Source organism: Epinephelus moara, chromosome 21, assembly GCF_006386435.1.
Source record: "Epinephelus moara isolate mb chromosome 21, YSFRI_EMoa_1.0, whole genome shotgun sequence".
NCBI classification, from domain to species: Eukaryota; Metazoa; Chordata; class Actinopteri; order Perciformes; family Serranidae; genus Epinephelus; species Epinephelus moara.
The window spans coordinates 12,560,488-12,581,691 of record NC_065526.1 but is presented as its reverse complement, the minus strand read 5'-3'; the positions used below and the strand labels follow the sequence as shown (position 1 = coordinate 12,581,691).

Genomic DNA, 21,204 nt, shown 5'->3' with positions numbered 1-21,204 from the left:
TTGACAACATATTATACTATGACATTTTTTCATGTTTTTGGACAACATACTATACTATGACATTTTTTTGATGATCTTGGACGACATACTATACTCTTTACAAACCCTTACGTAACCCAAACTAGCATGAAAAAAAACCCAAAACAAGACAAAACTGTTTAATGAAGAAACACAACATCATAAATCAGAAGCAGATAAATAAAGCAAAGATAGATCATAATTGTGAGTCATACCTTAGTGTTGGTCAAATAAATTACAATGAAAAAATAAAGATAAACTAAAGACACATCATGTATCGCTGTCATGTCAGTCATTTCTCAGTGTCAATCACAAATACATGTGTAAAATGTAATGTTTTTAAACATTTTCTTGAATTTACACATTTTCCTTAATTCTTTTAATTTATTGTTACAAGTCTAGGTTTAGAGGTATTTTAGTTGCCAAACCAGCTCTAAACTCAGCATGCTGTTGCTGCTTAGCTCCAGGGCCGACAAGGTTGTTGCACACAGTTTTGTCACAGTTGTACATTTCCCACTTCAGCTCCCTGTGTCCTGCCCTCTGTCTGTCTTTCTGCCTGTCTGCTTGCCGTCCACCCATCTATAAATACGTGTGTCATGTCACATCTGTTACGCAGCAATACTTCCACGCTGGTGGTGTGGGCCTGAAGAAGACATTCTTGGAAAAGAGTCCAGACCTGCAGTCTCTGCGCTACGCCTTGTCTCTGTACACCCAGGCCACGGACAAGCTCATCAGGAAGTTTGTCCTCTCGCAGGGCGCTCAGGGTATGACTTCAAACGACAACAACACACACACACACACTGTCACACGGCAGTTCAAACAATTTCACAGAAAAATGCTTTCAGTTACTCTCAAAGAGCTCCACTGCTTATTCTTACTGTAACTGCGGCTTATGGAATTAAAATGGGATTATGAGATTAAATAGAATAACTTGCTGACAATGTTGGAAGAAAATGTTAAATTCCTTGCTTCAGTGAATTACAGTAGGAACACCAGCAAATACTGGTTTTAGTTATACAGACTATAACTTTAATGCCCACAAACGGATTTTGATGAGCTGAAAATTGGAATGTCTTGCTCAAGGACACCACAGTTGTCTCGTTACTTTATCATCAGCCATAACACTTTCATTTGCAGTATTTAACAAGATGCATACATGCTTTTCCACCTGTTTTACCAATGAACACTTTGTGTACTATCCTCTAATGCTTAATTTTTCTCCTGTCTGCTCTCAGTCCATGGAGGGAAAGGGCTCAGGTGCACGGCGAACGAAGACACACCGCCAGAGAAACGTACGTGTCAGCACTGTTACATAAAATCTGCATGTCCCCCACGGCAACCCGCAGCAGCTCAGACTTGTGCTCAGACATCTGTGTGATCAAACTGTCAGCAACCAAAGATAACCCAAGACAGTGAGCAGTGTTAGCCCTTGGCGCTCTGCTTCTTCTTGTTTTTTACCTCTTCTTTTACTTTCCAGATTGAACTCCTTTTTATCAGCTGAATAAGAAAAACCTGACTTATGCATAGATTCATTTGTTGTAGATTAAGTCTATTACATACGTAGAGTGCACACAGAAAGATAAAGTCCAAATCAGCTGAGCAGGTGAGAGCTTGAACGTAAAAACCGCAGTGACGTGAGAGTGAGGAGAGGCAGGGATGTGCAAGACATAATGAATAAAAGAACAAGTCGTGCACAGATTTTCTCCAGATTGTTGTGTTGCAGTTTGGATTGTTTCAGTTTCATCTCCTTTTCCCTTTTTCCTTCAGTGTGAATAGAGAGTTAAGAACAAATTACCAGCTATTACTGAGTTACAGTTTGCCATTTGCTCAGCAATAGAGCTGGCACAAAAGCTGCGCTACCCAGCCAAGTCCTGCTCATCTGATTATCACAGAGAACCTGTGCGTGTGTGTGTGTGTGTGTAGTTTCTGCATGTTTAAATTTAGTTCACAATCTGCTGATGCATCCCAATTCTGCAAGTCATATATCTCTGCTGTGCTACATTGTGTACTGCAAAAACAGACACACTGGTTATAGCTATGCAAAGACAAATGGGCTCACACTCACATGAGTAATTACCGTGTTTGTCTGTACAGCATCTGGAGTGGATGCAGTTGGCGAGGTGGTCATGGGTGTGGACATTTTACCCCAGCCTAATGGAGAACACAAGATCAGTGTCAAAGGTAAAAAAAAAAAGAGAAAAGAAAAGCAGGACAGGCTGCACCACCGTCCCAGTTTTCTTGTTTTCTCCTGTGTTCCTTCTCTAACGTTACCTGCGTTCATCCTCCAGTGGTGGCTGCTAATGACCTGAAATGGAAGGCGCAGGGCTTCAGGCCCTTCGTGGAGGTCTACATCATCGGCCCTCACCTCAGCGACAAAAAGAGGAAATTTGCCACCAAGTCCAAGAACAACGCATGGTCACCCAAGTTCAGTGAGAGCTTCCAGTAGTGAGTATCACCTGTCTCTGCAGAATGTGATAGACAGACAGGACATGTAACACAGCATACTAACAAACCATCATACTATAAATAAACCCATAAAACAGATAGGTTTTAATTTATTTTGACAAGGCCCAGCTCCTAAAAGAGTTTTATGTTTGTTTTATATCTACTTTTGTTCTGCAACTATGCAACCAATGAAATCTTGCTGACTAATGACCTTTCTTGTCGACTAATGTTTGGCCGACTATTAAGAGGCAGCTCTACTAATTAGCTAGCTGATACAGTTAAAGACATGAAGTCAAACATTGATATGATTCTGTCTCGTTTCAGCTCATTGGGCACTGAGGTGGGTCCTGAGAGCTACGAGCTGCAGGTGTGTGTGAAGGACTACTGCTTTGCCAGAGAGGACCGCACCGTGGGCATGTCCGTGGTGCAGCTGAAGGACATAGCCAGCAAGGGCAGCGTCACCTTGTGGATGCCCCTGGGCAGACGTATCCATATGGACGAGACGGGCCTGACGGTGCTGCGGATCCTCTCTCAGCGCAACAACGACGACGTGGCGAAAGAGTTCGTCAAGCTCAAGTCAGAGCAGCGCTCAGCCGAGGAGGGCCGCAGCTGAGGGGGGGGAGAGGAGAGAGCGAGGACACACGTGTGCACAAGACCACCAGAGACATAGTATTATGCACACTTAAAGTAGTCACACCGACATAGATAGACAACCATGTGCAATACACAAGCACACACATGAAAATGCTCTATTGTACATATATCTGCATACATTATGCAACATTTACATTGCAATGTTATCAATGCAAACATGGAGAGTTATGTTTATAAGCATTCATATTTAATTTTGAATATTTCAGCAGCTCAACTCAAAGCTCTCAGTTTAGGGTTAGCCTCACATTACCAAGCACTTGTCAACCCCTCACTCAATCTTTCCCATAACACATCACACCTTTTATACGCTGTACATTTAGATGTGATATAATGCAACGCAGAACTAAACCATGTGAATAGTTTGAGGACGACCACTTTGCACTTTTGCTTCTCTGTGTCTTCAGGAGAGCAGTCCTTGCCTAGCTATGCTCTGTCTGTCCGTCCGTCTGTCCGCTTGCCTGCCTGACTGTGTGTCGTTCTTCCAGTCCGTCGGTCTTTCTCCTTCCCCCCTTCCTCCTCCTCCTCCTCCTCTCCCTCTCCTCGTCGTTTGCTCTGCGTAGTCTTCCCACGGTGTGATGTGTTGTGTAGGTTGGAGTTCAGGCACAGATCTAAGATCAGCTCCTTTTTTTGCCCAAAAATCCAAAAAGAGAAAAAAAACACTGACCTTAGATCAGTGTCCAGGGGCAACGTCACTGCTTGTCTGTCCTGTAATGTACCAACGTCCTGCATGTTGACCCCAGGAACACTGTGATCCACTTTGCTGTAACCATGGCAACCGTCCCCCCTCCCACATAAAAGATGGGTGCCTCCAATATTTTACCCGTGTGAGCATGGTGCATATATAACCCTGGTACAATAAGGTTTTATAATTATGACCCGACTAACCATCATTATCATGGAGAAAACACACCGACAGTGGGAACATGCTGAGCCTGATGTGTGATGTGTTGATAGAGACGAAGGTTGTGGCCGCAATGTGCTTTTTCTTTTAAAAACTTTTCTTGCTTCACATCACGACAAACGGAGCAATACCCCAGCGTCTAACACATCCACACCCCGAGAGTGCACATTAACTCCAAAAGGGCTACAGGATCAGTGGACTGGGATGTCAGTTTACGCACTAATACATGCTGTCCACGCTTCTGTCGGCAAATTGACCACAAGGTTTTCCCACGAATCCCCCTCCACCCACCATCTACCTGTGTGTCTACAGACACACCGCCACACTGCAGACACGCTCCGATTCAGAAAGTCTCTCACGAGAGACGCTGTGGAGGACGGCCAAAGGACATGCGATGCTGAAGGACACTTTCCTCCTGATCGACTGCACACGTAACCTAAACCCATCTCTTTAAGGCAATAGTGGTTTGTTTGTATGTTCACTGAACCTTGTGGTTTTTACAAAGAACAAACCCCCTGTGAACACTGCTGTGTCTTTTGTTATTGTGTGTGTGCATGTGTGTGAAGGTGATCTTGTACTTGCTACATAGTGAGGACTAAGAGAGAGGACACTTTTGTAAAGTGAGGACATTTTGGACGGTCCTTACTTTTTCAGAGGCCTGTTTTAGGGTTAAGACTTGGTTTTAAGGTTCAGGATACAACAAAGTTTAAATAAGGTTAAGGGTTAAGGGGGATTTATGCTTGTGTGGCAGACCCTATGCCATAGCCTACATGTGGCCTACGCACGTGGCCTCAGTGACGGAGTGCTGTGAAGTTTAGTTGATTCAAAACGTGCATAAAACATGGCTTAATAGTGAGAATTTCAAACACAAGTACACACATCAGCTTCACTATAACTGACAGGATTCACAGACAAAGCACTTGTCTTTTACTGGACTCTTTTTCCCCACAAAGCCTATGGCATTTTACATTGTATGAATTAGCCTAGCAGCTAGCAAACTTTCCTCGTTTCATATGAAACCATTACAACTCACAAGGTTCACCGACAAACCAACTGTCTTATACTAAACACATTTTCCAAACAAATACAACATGCTAACATTATTAGCACAAGCCTATGGCATTTTACATTGTATAAATTAGCCTAGTGACGAGCGGAGATTTCCTCTGCTCATATGATGCCAGGATAAATCACACTCAAGACTTCAAATGCTATTTTATCTGAGGTTTTATTGTCTTCACAATTTATTGTTTCATATCTGTGAAACTAAAGTCAATAAAAGCTTTGTTTCTACTGAGGGAAACGGTTTCAGCTTAAGAAAATAGACAGAAGGTCTGCGTTACATTTCTGGGGAGTTGCTCGTCAGGCTACAGCGTAGGGTACGGCAGCGATTCAACGCAGAAGTACAAATTCCGCCTTAGGCATTTTGTCATGATGGTTAAGGTTAGTGTAAGGAGCTAGAAATGCATTGTGTAAACGAGGGTCCTCACAAAGATAGAAGTACAAGATTGTGTGTAAGTGTGTGTGTGAGTGCGTGTGTGAGGGGGGTTGATTGTCACACCTGGCAAAACGGGCTCTGAGATTGTGAGCAATATATTGTGTCTACATACCCTAAATGTATGCGCTGTCAATATAAATACAGGAGCACCAACTGCAATATCCAGATCCAAGGAATGGGGAAACTTATGATTCTGTGTTTAATTTACTTTTATGTATGGACTCATAAAATCCCCATTCCTGTTGGACGTTTCTAAGCTTTTTCTCACCTGTTGAATAAGAAGGAAAGTGTTTTGTCCTTGAATTCCTATTTGCCTTTTGGACCAAATTTGCACGAACCAGTTTATTTTTTTGTTTTTCAAAGAAAGAAGCCATCGGAGTCACCGCCAAGCATTTATGTTGTCTTAGTTTAAGTCTTGTCACGTGTGTTAACGACCCCTTTACCTTTCACTGCAAAAAAAAAAGGTGAGCAAACACTCACAGTCGTAGTCCGGCTCGTGTTGTATTCTCTTAGTGAAACTTAACAGTGTCAGTGACAGCGAGGTTTTCCTGTCGCTGTGTGGGGCTTCACCAGACTGTCACTGCTGGCCTGTCACATGTTGTCTTTACTGAATACTGTTGAATTCTACCAAAAACAAAGCTTCTGAATGTTGTTTATCTCAGCAGAGCCTTCTTCTTACGATCAAAGGGATGGTTATATCCAAAACCATGACTAGCTTGGGGACACCGGCTCATGCCTTTACAAAAAGTAAAATTGATATTGCCATTTGATTTAGGCGTCCAAATTTCACTTAAAGGGAAACTTTTGTATTTTTTCAACCGACCAATGGAGACAATCATCTTTAAATTGGCCGAGTGTTGAGAGATTCGTAGCAGTAAAACAGGCTGCAATGTAATCTCTGAGGGCAATTGTGCACCATCAATTTAAAGTGCTTGTTTTTGCCACTGACAGGCTCATACTGTTATTGTAATGGCTCATTCATGCTCAAAGTTAGATAAGTATAGGGACACGTTATAGGGTACGTTATTACGACCTAGCCCACCAATGCCATGTTTGTTGTCAGAAACTTTTGACTCTGCCCTTTGGTGCCATCTAGTGGATGTATCTATACTAACATAAAGGACGCAGGGAAGTATGTGGGTAATGACAGTTGAAATTAACGCATCCGTTTTCGTAAATAACGGGAGTATAAGGCCCCGATCATACAGAAAGCGTTCTAGCTGCTGGAGGTGATTTTTTGTAATTGTCTTTATTGAGAAGGAAGAGAATGACAACAAGTCTACAGTTGGTAAACAATGGAGGAGGAACTGGTGGTAGCAGTTGCTGGATACCCAGCCTGACGATAGACAGCAGGTTGTCAAACTGCCCCTGAGTCATCCTAAAATATGCCTGGAAACGTCCATCATGGAGGAGAAGCTCCTGGACCAACTGGTGGTACTCCCCACGACCCACCCTCTTTTTTAGGGTCTCATGTACCCACACAAATCTCCGTTTATCAAACAATTTGCTGACAGCCTCTCGCCCTCACCCAGAGCTACAGCAAGTACCCTCTGCCTCAACATTTTAGTAACTAGATACTAATTACTGTTAGAGTAAAAAAAAAAAGGGTAGAGGGGTGCCTGAAGTGTCTGTTCAACATTGAGGAAAAGAAATATAACGTTATTGTGACCAAGTCTTGACTTAGAAGGTGACTTATTGCAGGAAAAATAAGTGACATGGATAGAGGAATGCTGGGAGGAGTTTGTTGTGTTAGAGTACAGAAAGCGTAGCTCAGTGTCATTGCTGAATATTCTGCTGATATTGACAATGTGGTGAAGTCTGAGAGATTTTAGAACGATACTTCACCTTGAGCGAGACTTGGTCACAACAACAAACAGACCAGTGGAAGTTAAGGAAAAATGTTTCATTCCTCCCTAGGGTCCGTTTCATAATGCTGCCAGACACTTCGAATAATAATCTGATTCTGTCAGTGGCAAAAACAAACACTTTTAATGGACGTAAAATGGCGGTCACCTGTAGGGATAACACTGCAGCCTGTTTTGCTGCTGTGGCTCTCAATACTGGACCAATTAAAAAAATGACTGTCTCCATTAGTCACTTAGACACAAACAAAGGAACATAGGACCGAGGTTGAAAAATACCTAAGTTTCCCTTTAAATAAAACGGATAATATTGGGTGAACTAGCCTTTTTAAAGGAGATTTCCACCCCATTTAACACACAGTGCAGTTACATTGTTTTTATGTGTTGATCCCAGGGCTCAAGACAAAACTTGACACGTCAGGTTGTAGCTGAAAAAGCAACAAAAAAATAACTGATTATCCAGTTTGGGGCTCGTTGGTTGCCTGCTTCATGTACGTATGCACACACCTACACACACCACTACACACACTAACGACACGCACACACCTACACACACATCCACACACCGATCTCTGCTCAAGCACAAAAGGGCACATGTAAGATGACACACATGCATGCATGCACGCCGACACAACTCCGTGGAGACCAATGACGCCCACCCTGTGAATAGAATCAACTTACAATTGCATGATGGGAAACTTTATCGTGCCAGCACGTGTCTCTTTGATGTGACTTTTTCTTTTCTTTTTTTTTTTTAATTTCCGAAGCTATGTAACGATAAGTCATCAATGTTCTTTTTGTTTTCCAACAACGGCTTGTGAATATGTCATCTGTAACCAATATGAATGTAGTGTGAACACAGAACTCGCATGAGAGAATTATTTTCTACTAAGGATGTTTCTAATTTGTTTCTTATCATTATTGATTGTTCTTTAATGAGGATGAAGTGGAACTGGAATGCAGCCTGATTGTGATCTGCTTCCTATTAAAAGGACATTTGTGTCACGATCTAAACGTCTGCTATATTATTCACCCCGCGGCGCCTGCGAATCACATTACTGCAGTTTGATTTGTATGTGTGGGAATGGTTTTATCCAGTTATTACATCTCAGGATCGGCTACACACACGTCTAACATACTCTCTAATAATCTGAACCTTCAGTGCGACAAGTTATGAAACGTTGTAAAACTCAGACAAGTGTTTCAGCAGATGTGTTTCCCCTCTCAGATGAAGACAACAGGCTTTTATATTAACACAGACCTTTAGCTGGAACAACGGGCTTCCACTTCAGTGAGCGCTCAGTCTGTTCTCCATGTGACCTCTGACCTCTCTGCAGAGGGGGGGAGGGGAGCATCACACACCACTTTACACAAGTTGAACCAGATGTTTTGGCTCCTTCTCCGCAGTCGACAGAGGGGAGGGGAAAAGCTCAGCTGCCGTTAGTCTAAACAAAGAAAGGCAAATCAGTAGGAACTTAAAGAGACAGTTCACCCCAAAATCAAAAATATACCATCCCTTACCTGTGGTGCTGTTTATCAGTCTGGAGTTGCAGAGTGTTGGAGATATCAGCTGTAGAGATGTCTGCCTTCTCTCCAAAATAATGGAACTAGATGGCACACTCATAGCACCAAAGAAAACACATTTGAAAAACTCAAGAAATCATGACGTTACTCAAGATAATCCACAGACCTTGTGAGCAGTTTCATGTAGGAACTATTTTCTTTTTACCAAACTACACCCACCAACCAAATCACTGGGCAGAAGGAACATGCATCTACTGCTAGCTAATGTTACAGCTCAGCTAAGGAGGACACCATTAATGTTCACATCTCGTGCTGCTACGATCCTCTCGTCCATGAGTAGATGCACTCTTCCTTCTACATTGTGTAGTTCGGTAGAAAGTAAATAGTTCCACATGAAACTACTCACAACAAGGTCTGTGGATTATCTTGGGTGACCAGGTCATGATGGTGATGCAGGCACTAAACAAGTGAAAGACATGAAAAGGACATTACTATGTGGGAGACAAGACATGTTTAAAATGACAATCAGCACAAAAGACAAACACAGGCATATCAATATAACATATGTTGACAGTGTTGAGTGGTATTTTGAGTGTTTGTTGGTGTGTGTGTGTGTGTGTGTGTGTGTGGATGAAGTTGATGAAGGAGGGGGAATAAGCTTGAACAAGGCAAAAAAAGGAAAGACAAGGGTGCAGATGTGTTGAGTTTTTCAAATGTATTAATTGGCGTTTTGAGCACCACAAGCCGAGTGCCATCTAGTTCCATTATACTGGAGAGAAGGCAGACATCTCTACGGTGATATCTCCAACACTCAGCAACTCACACCGACAATCTAGACTGATAAATAGCACTACAGGTAAGAGGAAGAATATGTATTTTTAATTTGGGGGTGAACTGTCCCTTTAAACCAGCTGTGGAGTAAAGAGGTCAAGCCTTGGTGACCAATGATTGTTTTCATTATGAATTAATCTGCTAATTATTTTCTTTAAGCTACAACCTGACTAAACATTTGGACTATAAAATGTTACAAAAATGTCTCACAATGTTCTACAAGTAGCTTAAAAACATCCAACAGTCTAAATCCTCAAAATATACATTTTACAACAGTGTAAGGCAAGGAAATGCAGCCAATCTGAACATTTGAGAGGCTGGAAGCTTTAAAAAGTTGGCAAAATTGACTTAAATTTGACTGAATATTAAAAGTTCCCAACTAATCTGCTGTTAATTGTCTTAGTGTTTCATTTCAGCTCTATTTTAGTTTATAAAATGTCAGAAAACCACCAAAATATTAGAATCCAAACTGACACCCTGACCAGACCAGCAGTCTGTATTTAATTAATTTATACTGATTTAAAACATAAAAATGCAGCAAATATTCACATTTAAGGTTTATCTTGTTTGAAAAATAAGGCATTCTTGTTTGATGAGGGATTTAAACTCTTGAATCAGCTCTACTTTTAACACTTTTATTCTAAAGCTACACCAAAATCTATGCATGTGTTAGATCCAGGCCCACACCACTGTTCTGATTTTCCAGGAAACTACCTGATGTCTGGTCTCAGATTCACAAACAGGCCTGAGCTGCACCATGATTCATGCAGCTGTCTGCTGCAGGTGTGTCTGTGCTGCCACCATGTGGCCGAGACGCAGCCGCTGCAGTCTGCTGCATGTTCCCCAACCGAAATGAAGACACACAAACGCGAGCTCTTATTTTACAGTAAAAAAATGAAACCAAAAAACAAGACTTTATTAAAGAAGCATAAAAAATAAAACTCTTGATACATTTCTCATAACCGTCAAGTCAGCTCAAATTATACGATTATACAATTTTCCCGGCTCACGGTTAAAAGGTCCATAAACTTTCAAATAAAATATATTTCAATTTTAAAATTTCTTCAATAATTTTCTCATTTTGTTATAAATTGCCTATATGTAGTACACAGGAAATAAGGAAAATAAAAAAATGGAAAATAAAAATAAATTTGAAGTAATAAAAAGGGTCACATTATTGTCTGGGATATTTAGGTAAGCAAATAAATTGTAAAAAATAAAATGTGTAAAAAGTTTTTTTGTTTTTTTTATCTTAAAAATTATTAGCTAATGCCAGGTGGCTTGAAGACATGCAGATGGTTAACTTACAAATAATGATACATGTTCTTTAGAAACTACACTTATCTTCAATTAAGTCATTTTGCTTTTGAAAACAAGATCCCGTTGATTGTATTCAGGGTATATACACACACAGGTCGGGCCTGGAACCTAGTTTGCCGACGTTTTACATTTTGGTTCTGCATACAAAGAGAATTAAAGCAAAAAATAGGAGAGCGGAGGCTTAAGGGGTGTCTGTCACCCCTTTCTGGCGTGGCTCTCTTCGCACCCCCCCCCTCTAATGACAAAAAAAAAGGTCAGAGGTCACTGGCTAGCATGCCTCAGGAAACCCTGTTTTCAAACCTTTAAGGAAGGAAATGGGGGAGGGGGAAAAGTTTGGCTAAAAAAAATAAAAATCAGCAGTCAATCTGAAAAACTTTGTACCTTTTTAACAATGAAACTACTGTACATTAAACCCTAACATTCTCTCATTGGCCAGAAAAACACCCCAGTTCAACACCAGGATTTACATTAGAGCCATCTGGCAAATACAACACGTTTTATTCCTTTAACACGTCGACTTGGACAGTTTGAAGAAGGGCTTTGAGGTTGGCCTCAACAGACTCACACGACAGTCACGACGGATCTGATCATACGGACACGTTCACGGCCCTGCATCTGTTCCGAGTGCGCATGAGACGAAATGCGACGTTTGACACCAGAGCCCGGCAAGGGGGTGGGTTTGCCGGTTAACGAGACGAGGTTGTCAGATTTACGGAGCACTGCAGAAGTCTGAGAGCTATAAGAGGCCTCCCACCGCCCCCAACTGGGGTTTGTTCATCGCCGTGTTTCAGTAGGGAGTTGCACCAAAGCACCATGGGTAGTCGTCACTACCGGTTCAGCTCTTGGGGCAGAGTTTTTTTTTCCTACACATGAATTAGTGCACTGCTGCGCTCAACCAGGACAGCGGCTTATTAGATTCCTCTGTGCAGCTGCTGCCCTCGTCACCTAAAGTAGCAAACGAACAGTCAGACAGCAAATAAGTTTAACATCATACCGGCTGGAGCACCAAAGCACAGCAGCAACTGCCCAATTACTCACTCAAGTAGAGTTACCCTTTTGTTTCCTGGACATTAAAACCCTACACCCTGTCCTGATCTAAGACTACGTCCAGAAGAGGAGGACACACCGTGACTGCATGCCCTACTGACAGGATCCCGATGTGATGACCGTGTAGGGACAGTTAGAAAATATAATAATTAAAAATAAAAACAACGAGCAAAACATTCTGCAGCTGCTGGGATTTGAACACAAAGAGTGTCTGGAAGCCCTGGATGACCTAGCTACTAGCTGCCATAAAGGATACCTACTGCGTGTGAGCCTGAAAATGTGATCGTGTGTCTGTGCAGTCAGAGGAAGCCCTTGAGAATTAGGTGTGTCGTTTTAATTCTGTCGTCATGGCTTGTCTCATTCTATGAGCCGATTTCCACACATGTTCAACCAAAAAAAAGGGCCACTGACGGCAACCAACATCGCCCAAATCATACATACAGTATTAACACTATAAGAGGCAGTTACTGCAAACTCACACTGAATTCTTTAAAAACCACTAACACAAAACAGGATGCGACCGCATCAGCGGGAGTTACTCAGTAATGCTATGAAAACATAGGACAAATCTCACACAACTAACCATATAGTGCACCAAATGTGGCCGGGAATACAGCGCTATATGGACCGTGTGTCATCTGAGAGAGTGCCATACAGCTTTGCTGTGAAGAGTGGGGTGGAAGACCGAAACTACCGAAACAAAAACAGTTAAGAGCTGTTTTTTTTAACCTTTTTTAGAGGGGCCTGGAGTTACAGTGCATGAAAAGAAAAAATGGTTCGATCGAGCCCCTTGCTATTGTTTCATGTGCAGCCGCCTCTCCGTATTGGACAGAACATTCACGTGTGACATCAGAAAAGCCCTATCTTATCCTAGAGTTCAAAATATATCTGCGAGCCACACACTTGACAGTCAAGAGTCAGAATCTAGTAGAAAACGCTAAACGGAGTCGATGTGAGCGTAACAGACGGGATGTGAGAGGATGGATCGGAGCAAAGCCTTCCTGTGAGACTCAGAGTGAAGTGAAGGAGAGGGGCAGCGGGACAGAAACCAGACGTTCTCACGGTGAAGACACGTAACGATGCCGATGAACAGCAAGAGCGGGCGTTATTCACACACACGCACACACACAATAAAGAGAGATGTAAAGGGATTGTCAGGCAGCCCAAACGCACAGAGAACTGACCTCAGACACATTCCTACAGTATCACTGATGGGACGTTTCTCACTTATTAAAACACATAATGTGAATCAATGCAGCAGCCACATCTGAAATGTGTTGCATTCAAATTCATCCCACAAGTTATGGAATTTGATCAAGAATTAAGAGACGCCTATTAATAGCATTCATTTGGCATAACTGATGGCTAATTCTTGTGTGGCAACGAGAAACAGGAAGTCATCCCGAAGAGGTCCCTCTTATTGTTCTGATAGGTGCCCGACTACGCGCCGACCTTTAAAAAAGTTCCAGAAAAATAGCAACCCCCCCGCAACAGCATGAGTGAGAGCAAGAGGAGAAAGCGAAGAAAGGGGGGGGGGGGGGGGGGCAGGATTTGTTGGAACGGTTTGCGTCCTGTCGAGAACATTAAAATAAGGAGTAGAAAAGTGCAGGCCTCATTGACAGCTTCATCGAAAAATATCTGTTAAGTACAAAAGTGTCAAAAGGAAAGGCTGTGAGAGAGAAAGCAGGCAGAGATCTGAAGAAGCCAGAATGAAGAAAATGTCGAGACAGACCGGCAGCCGGCGGCGCGGGCTGCTCCGGGTCAAAATGAAGGCCTGAAGAGAGATAAGACACTAGTTTCCTTCCATAAGTTCACCACTGAGACACTGTCTGAGCTCCGACTGTCTGCAGACCAGTTTCAATTAACTTCACTCTGAAAATAAGTCATTGTCATTATTATTATTATTATTATTATTATTAATCTTGACAGTTATCAGCAATAAATCAACATCCGTATAGTATCATCATCTCTATTATGCATTTATTATGGTCCATCGCGTGTGTGTGAAAGTTATTAGTGTGAATCCTTCCATCGCCTCTCCCACAGCTGGTGCCCCACTCCAGTCTTCTTCCTGCCTCCCTCAGATTTTACCCCCCGCCCCGCACCCCCCTGCCGGGGCATTAGGAGAAGATGCGGATGCACTGTGTGGTGGGGGTGTGGCAGACGGGGCACTCCGGCTCAGCTGACTGGCAGATTTGCCCAGCGCACTCCATGCAGAACAGGTTGTGGCCGCAAGGCACCAGGGCTGCCGTCACCTCGCTCTCGAAACACACAAAGCAGTCCCTGTTGATCCCGGGGCTGACGCCGACCAGGCCCGCGACCCCGGGGCCGGAGCCGCCTTTCAGTCGGCTCAGCATCCCAGAGCTGAGGCCCACGCCGCTGCCGCCTCCCTCGGAGTCAGTGGGCGAGCCGCCTGGCAGGGAGGAGGCCGAGCAGGAGGAGTAGCCAGTCGACGAGCCACCGGAGCTGGAGCTGGACGCTCCGGAGAAGGAGCCGCCTCCTGCGCTGCCAGACTGCAGCCAGGAGAGAGTGCTGAGGGGGTCGCTCTGTGCACGACGGGCTAATGGGTGATCCAGGGGGCCCACGCCCGTGTCCTGAGGCAGAGTTGGAGACAATCGTGGAGTGATGGCTCCGCCGCTGAGGCCACTGCTGTTGCGACGTAGAGGCTGCTGCTGGGCAGAGCCAGCCGTCTTATTGCCTGTTCCACCGTTGACGAAAGGCGCCCAGATGTTGGCAGCGCTGAACTCAAAGCCCAGTTCATCTGACGAGGGCAGCCCTGGGGTGGAGTCGCCCCCGAAAGTGAATCCTCCTCCAGCGCTGCTGGAGCCTGTGCTAAAGGGGCTCGTGGGGCTGCCGCCCTCGTTGGCCTTGCGAGTGGTGCTGAAGTTGTCTGAGCTCATCCCGCCGTTGTGCGTGTGATAGGCGACTGATGAGGACATCTTCCGGCTGGAGGAGTGGTGCATGGACATGGGGAGAGGAGGAGGAGGTGGGGAGGGTGGAGGAGGAGGGGGGGCAGAATGGTGGCCGGTAGCCCTGGACCACAGAGACGCCCCCAGGCCTCCGCTCAGGGCGCCGAGGCCCTCTAGACTGACGTCAGTGCCGTTGGAGTGGAAGTCATTGTCTCCCTGCAGGTCTACAAAGGTTCCAGTTCGCAGGGTGATGTGGGTCTCGATCTCCTCCCTCGCTCGGTCCACGTTCTCCGGCATGCCGGTCACCTCGAACACCGGGTCTTTCTCTCGACTGGGCGTCACGATGTAGGTGTGAGTCTGCTGCTGGATGCGCTTGATAGTTGCTCCCTTTGGTCCAACAACTAACCCAACTACTCTGTAGGGCACCCGCACCTGGGTCGGGGACAAGAGAAGTATTTTAACGTCAGAGAACAGAGCTGTACTTTTCTTTCTCAAACAGATGTTATATATTGTCATCTGGCAGAGTAAAACAGTAACACAGCATGATGACTAAGCCACAGGGAGATCTGTACCTGTATGGTGGTTTGTCCAGGTAAGTGTGGCGGTCCGGGAAGGGAGCCGCCGCCTCCTCCTCCGGGCCCTCCGGCTTTGCAGCGGGACGCCCGGATCATAGAGAAATGCTCAGCGGCGGAGACAATTTCACGTTTGGCCATTTCCACGTCCTCCCTGCGTCCCGTCACAATGAACACCGGATCCTCGCCTCTGACTGGAGTCTTTATGTAAGTGTTTGTTTTGGCACGTAAGGCCTTGATCTTACAACCTGGAGGACGCAGAAGCATAGAAACATCACTTATACACGTTCAAACACCCACCCACACATATATTAACACTTTTAACACAGCCACACACACAAGTGTGCTTATATTATGTACATTAAGTCTGAGACAACAGGTCAGATACACTCTGGTAGCAGCCTGTCAAGTACACCTCGTTAAAACAGTCTGACAGAACAGTCCTGTAATAAATCGAACCTACGTGAATGTTCAGTTTTGAAATTGAGATGTTCATCGGACATCCGGACGCTGTAGTTTTTCGTGTTGTTACAAGGTGTCTACAGGTATCAGACACTTAAAATGAATGCTTTTTAAGACCTTTTCAAGATCATTTAAACCAAATTTAAGACTGACTTTAGGACAAAACATCTTTTTTTTTAATTCAAGCATTGCGGGTAAGTATAAAGGTAAATAAACCATGTGAGATCCTGTGCAGAGATGATTTTTTTTGCAGAGATAGAACGAGTAAGGTAAATCTACATTTTGCCAAACAGTAAGTATAAAGGAAAAAGACAGTATCAGGTTTAAAGATTAGTAACATCAGAAATGTGGACTTTCGCGCTGAAGAGCTCGACTCATTTTGTCAAAAAGAAATTAAAAAATGGATAAAATGTTTACATAAAATTCAAATTTGAGACTATTTAATAACTTTCAAGGGCTAATAAGTTTTAAATCTTAATTTATGACATCTTAGGACTTTTTACGGACTTGCAGACACCCTGTGTTATTTCTAGGGGTGGGAAGAGGCACCATGATGCTATATATATTATAACAATACTTAAGTCACAATACATTATTATTACTGCAAGTCTAAATGTTTTACAATATCCTGAGTACTGCGTTAACATATATTGTGATTACTTATCGACATGTTTAATTCATTAAGATAATGTTTTCAGTCTGTTCATCTCACTTTGATCATTTTTATAGCAGCAAAATTTATCTTGTGGACCGAAAAATGAACTGATTTTATTATTCTAACTCTGTTTTCAATATTAATATTTTTCCCTGTTAATGGTTTTTCCTGACTTGTTGTAAGGGTCCATGGACAGAGGGTTGTCATATGCTGTAAAGTCCTCTGAAGCAAGGTGTTATTTGTGATATTGGGATTTAAAAATAAAACTGAATTGAATTTGATACTGTGCTAATATGCTATCTATTTCCCCCCACACATAGTTATTTCTAGTATTTAGCTGCACTCTGATGTAAATGAGGTAGACAAAATATTAAAAACACCCCTTAATATAAAACAACCACAAACTGCAGCCTCCAGATTAATCATAAAGTTAAACCTCCGCCTCTCTAAAACTGTTTCAACAAAAACTGAACATAACAATCTTCATGATGGTAGGATTTACTGCAGGACTGTTGTACTCAGACTGCATTCATTTTAACTACAGTAGGTGTATTAACTGACAATTATGTTACGTAAAGTAGTGCCGCATAATAAGACAAAAAAACTGATTTAAATTATTTTGACTAGTATTGCAGTATGAGTCATGATTTTAGTGGGAATGGTAATTTTCGCATTTCATTTTCACTGAAAAATTATATAAAAATGATTGTGATGTGATTTTTGATGGAGTCTGTACCAAACAAGCGTGTTCCCTTACATCTGAAATATGATTTTAAGGCCGGGGCATCTCTGTATCACCATGTTGTTTTGTTTTTCATGGTGTGTTGTGACATATTTTACCTTTAACTGAAAGTGCAACTCCTGTAATTTGGATATTACACTTTGCCATGTTGCTGTTTTGATATTAAATCTGCAGCTCTAATGTGCAGAAACACATCATCAACTGTTTCAAAACATATGCAGATCAATAATAAATCAACATGGCTGCATCAACATGCTGAATATTGAATCCTCAAAAACAAGTAATCAGCCCAGCACTCCAGTTAAAGCGCCTTAACGATGCATCATTTTCGCATCATTACAACATATCCGTGGCAGCAGCAGCAGTATGCACGCAAGATATTCCTGAAGAGCCTGTCTGCCCAAACATAAAGTCAATATCTGCTGCACTGCTTGTGTCAACTCATGCTCCTCCGCCAGCATCAGCTGCGCTCTGTTTCTTTAAATATGGACGCTCGCTGCTCGGCGACCAATCGGGCGCACGGAGTGTGATGTCATTCTGGGAAGCAGAAAGCATGGCTTTTTCAAACAAAGAGAACAATGCCGTAACGCTGCCGCGGCCGCGACGGGCAAACCTAATCCACAACATGGGTGTATTTCATGTAGAGGACGCATATTGGTAGAAACAGGAGAGAAAAATTGGATGTATAAAGCGGAGCGGCTGCGAGGCGAGCAGCAGCATCGGCAGACAGAGCTGGGTGCAGGGCGTAACACCGCCCAGTCCCGTGTTTGTGCGCCTGCTGCCCCGTTTCAGCTCCAAATTCTGCTCCACAGACACAATAATAATCTACTGTGAACATATGCATGGGCTAGAAATGCGAGTCCAGTGTTAAAAGCTGCCTCGTGTGGTCTGCGATTTCTAAAATGAGCGCATTTTGGTGTATTTTCTTTGTTTGGTGCAGGCTGCTAGACATGTCCAGACTCCCGACAATCTGCCGCTTTGTCTGACCCTCTCCCACCCCTCCCCCTCCCTCCTACTCATCAACCACACTCTCTCAGTCACTCTATGTCAATGCATTGTCTAAATACTGCTAAAAATGGAGTGTTAATATAGAAAGCGAGGCTTTTTTGAATAGAGGAGCCGCATTATGCTGACATTAAAGAACCAAATAGAGGAGTGCAGCCCGACCAGAGCACCGAGCTCAAGCTGTAAAAGTTCAGGGACCCTCCTCTCAGCAGACTGCCACCCAAACAAAGAACAACCAGGCTGCATGCTGCCTGAACAAGCTGTCCACAAACACCAAATAAATCTCACACACTCATGCTCTTACCTTGTCTCCCCACTATCTCTGCCACATGCTCAGAGCTGGGCACAGGCACACATTCAGTCATGTTGACACTTCTTTTCCTGCTGCAGAGGACGGAGCTTTGTTCCCCGTGGAGCATGGGGTGCGAGCCGGCCATGTGGTACCCGCCCGAGCCGTAGTACTCCGGGGATGGAGAGCAGGACGTCGGCGAGTCCCGGGACCCGTTTGGATGCTCCAGCATCTGTAGATCCACGTAGCCCCCTCCGCCCACGCCGTTGCAGCCCTCAGAGCCGGGACCCTGGGTCCCATCCAGAGTGTCGACCAGCCCGCCGCCTCCGCTGCCACCGCCGCCCCCACAGTCCACCTTCTCCAGGGCCATGAGTGACAGCTGGTCCAGGGCGAAGCGGAGCGCCTCTTGGTGGTCCTCTTCCCGGGACTCCTGGTCCGTCTCTCGGGGCAGACCGACCCCGTTGTGCTGGCTGCTGATCACCACGTCGTGGTCCATAATCTCGGGGTGGAATAAAGGGCTAGGCATAGTCTCTCCGTGGATCTCACATCAGATCACGGATGCCTGTGTGTTGGGAGTGAGCTCACCCTCTTCTGGAATTAAAAAAAAGGAAAAATAACAAATAAAGTCAGCTGTTTGTTTGTAAATAAACACACAAAACAAGGTTGGGGATGCGCACCGTGGACCCCCGGATCATTCATAAACAGCAGCATACATTAGCAGTGTTGATTTGGGCGCCTTGCTTTGTCTGTTGTTGCTCCTTGTCTGACAACTGAAACCATCCAGAGGCTGCTTGTTTAGTCAGGATAAAGCATGTCCGCTTTTACACCCGTGGAATAACTATTCCTCAGTACAGATACAAAGAACACACGTGGCATTACCTCCAGGCACTTTTACATGTGTTGAACGGATTAAAAAAATAAAAGATAAAATAGGCATATGAGCTGTTGTTAGCTCCAGCAGCCAAGCTAACAGGCTAGCTCCACATAGTCGGCACTCAGTCACGTTGTCGACCCCTTTGTTTGGGAGCACCACAGCTAGCTTGTTAGCTTCGCTCTGACAGACGAACTCCCTCCCAGCGGCGATTTTTAAAATTAAACAAGTGTAAAAACCACATGAACTCACTTTATCTTGCCTTTGTCGACGGGATCCTCCCTTCGCCCGTCGCCCAGTTTTTGAGGGAAAGATGAGAAGCAGCCAGGAGGAGGAGGAGACCAACGCTAGGGAGCTAGCACGGTTAGCTAGCTAGCACGCTAAACGGGGGGGCGTAGGAGAAAAACGTTAAAAACCGAAAAGAGGGCAGTGTTGTTTTTTTCCTCTTTCAGGAGAGTCACAGCATATTCCTGGGAGTGTCACCGGGTCTTCATTCTGCGTACCGACACGCGCCGCAGCTGAAAATCCAAGGTTAGCAGTTACCTTTTAGTAAAAAAAAAAAAAAAAAACAGTGGTTCTCGGCTCTCTGCTGCTGCTGCCTGACCCCGGTCGGTCCGCCGCCTTTGTCTCGCCAGGCGCACGCCGCTCCGTCTCCCGCACACGGCACTGACGTCACCCGCGACACAACAATGGGTTCAAAGGCCACATGCAGCAGCGAGGGGAGAGCATCAACGGCGAGCTGCTGTCACTGCCATTGTGTCTGTCAGTCTGCAGGGCACTACTTTATCCCCCCTCCTCTTTAATGCATGTCTGTGCAGCCAGACTGTACACGCATTGATACATGCTTTAAAAATGTGGTCAGAGCTGGGTGTGTTCATCATGGCTACCAATGAGGTGTTTTGGGTGGTCCAACACAAGTGATGCTCATGCAGTGTGGGGGTGCTTGCTGTTATTTGTGCTTTCTAGGTAATCATCATATCATCATCAACAACAACCATCCTTTATTCAGGGAAATTGATTGAGTTCATTTTAAATGGGCTGGAAGTATACAAATATATCAGTAAGTATATATATATATATATATAAGTCTATAAGACATCAAGAATTATATATAAACAGCAATAAAAACAGTAATAAGACAAAAAAGTTAAATAATATAATGTATCTAGTGGACTGAAAAAGCAACTTATTTTCCTATTCTAGCTAAATTCATAATTTCAATATTCATAATTTTTCCCTGTCGTGTAAAGCCCTCTGAAGCAAATTGTGATTTGTGATATTGGGCTTTATATATATTGGTACAATATTGCCACGCAAAATATCGCGATACTACGCTATACCTGTTTTCCCCACCCCTGATTATTTCTAAACTAAGCACAAAAAGTAAGGACATTTGTGTTTAGTAGATTATTTCTTTGTTGTAACAATGCTTCTTGGCAATAAATCTTATACTGTTGGAAAGCCTGTTTATTTCCCTTTTAAATAGTGCCACATTTGTACGGAACATGAATTTGTGGGATGAGCAGCAGAGCTGAGTATGTGAGTGTTCCTGTTTTTGTTTATTTGTTGTTTTATATTTTATGACTTCTGTGTTCCTGT

General features: G+C 43.9%; 2 protein-coding genes across 3 annotated transcripts in view; one reads left to right on the top strand and one right to left on the bottom strand.

Moving 5' to 3' along the window:
• The window catches only part of LOC126408817 (protein unc-13 homolog A-like), a 57,623-nt gene extending 49,237 nt beyond the window's left edge, over nucleotides 1-8,386 (top strand). The window contains exons 38-42 of the mRNA XM_050074519.1: nucleotides 635-782; nucleotides 1,254-1,310; nucleotides 2,113-2,199; nucleotides 2,307-2,463; nucleotides 2,788-8,386. Of these exons, the coding sequence (XP_049930476.1) occupies nucleotides 635-782; nucleotides 1,254-1,310; nucleotides 2,113-2,199; nucleotides 2,307-2,463; nucleotides 2,788-3,076 (738 nt within the window). The 3' untranslated portion in view covers nucleotides 3,077-8,386. The remainder of the gene's footprint in view (nucleotides 1-634; nucleotides 783-1,253; nucleotides 1,311-2,112; nucleotides 2,200-2,306; nucleotides 2,464-2,787) is intronic.
• Nucleotides 8,387-10,608: 2,222 nt separating this feature from the next.
• Nucleotides 10,609-20,401, bottom strand: LOC126408816 (RNA-binding protein MEX3B). 2 transcript variants are annotated; one of them, XM_050074516.1, is made up of 4 exons: nucleotides 19,858-20,401; nucleotides 18,750-19,325; nucleotides 15,582-15,829; nucleotides 10,609-15,441 (listed from the first exon to the last, which is right to left on the bottom strand). In XM_050074516.1, exons 2-4 carry the CDS (start codon nucleotides 19,258-19,260, stop codon nucleotides 14,221-14,223), a joined length of 1,980 nt encoding a protein of 659 aa, XP_049930473.1. In that variant the 5' UTR covers nucleotides 19,261-19,325; nucleotides 19,858-20,401; the 3' UTR covers nucleotides 10,609-14,220. The 2 variants fall into 2 exon arrangements, with proteins under 2 accessions (XP_049930473.1, XP_049930474.1); XM_050074517.1 differs by lacking the exon at nucleotides 19,858-20,401 and adding an exon at nucleotides 19,448-19,803.
• Nucleotides 20,402-21,204: the final 803 nt, after the last annotated feature.

Bases quoted from the DNA above. Each gene is read 5' to 3' on its own strand.
- LOC126408816 (XM_050074516.1), bottom strand. From the start codon at position 19,260: ATGCCTAGCCCTTTATTCCACCCCGAGATTATGGACCACGACGTGGTG. The intron at 15,830-18,749 runs GTAAGAGCATGA...TGCGTCCTCCAG, and splicing joins AGAGATAGTGGGGAGACAAG to GTTGTAAGATCAAGGCCTTA. The intron at 15,442-15,581 runs GTACAGATCTCC...TCCCCGACCCAG, and splicing joins CTGGACAAACCACCATACAG to GTGCGGGTGCCCTACAGAGT.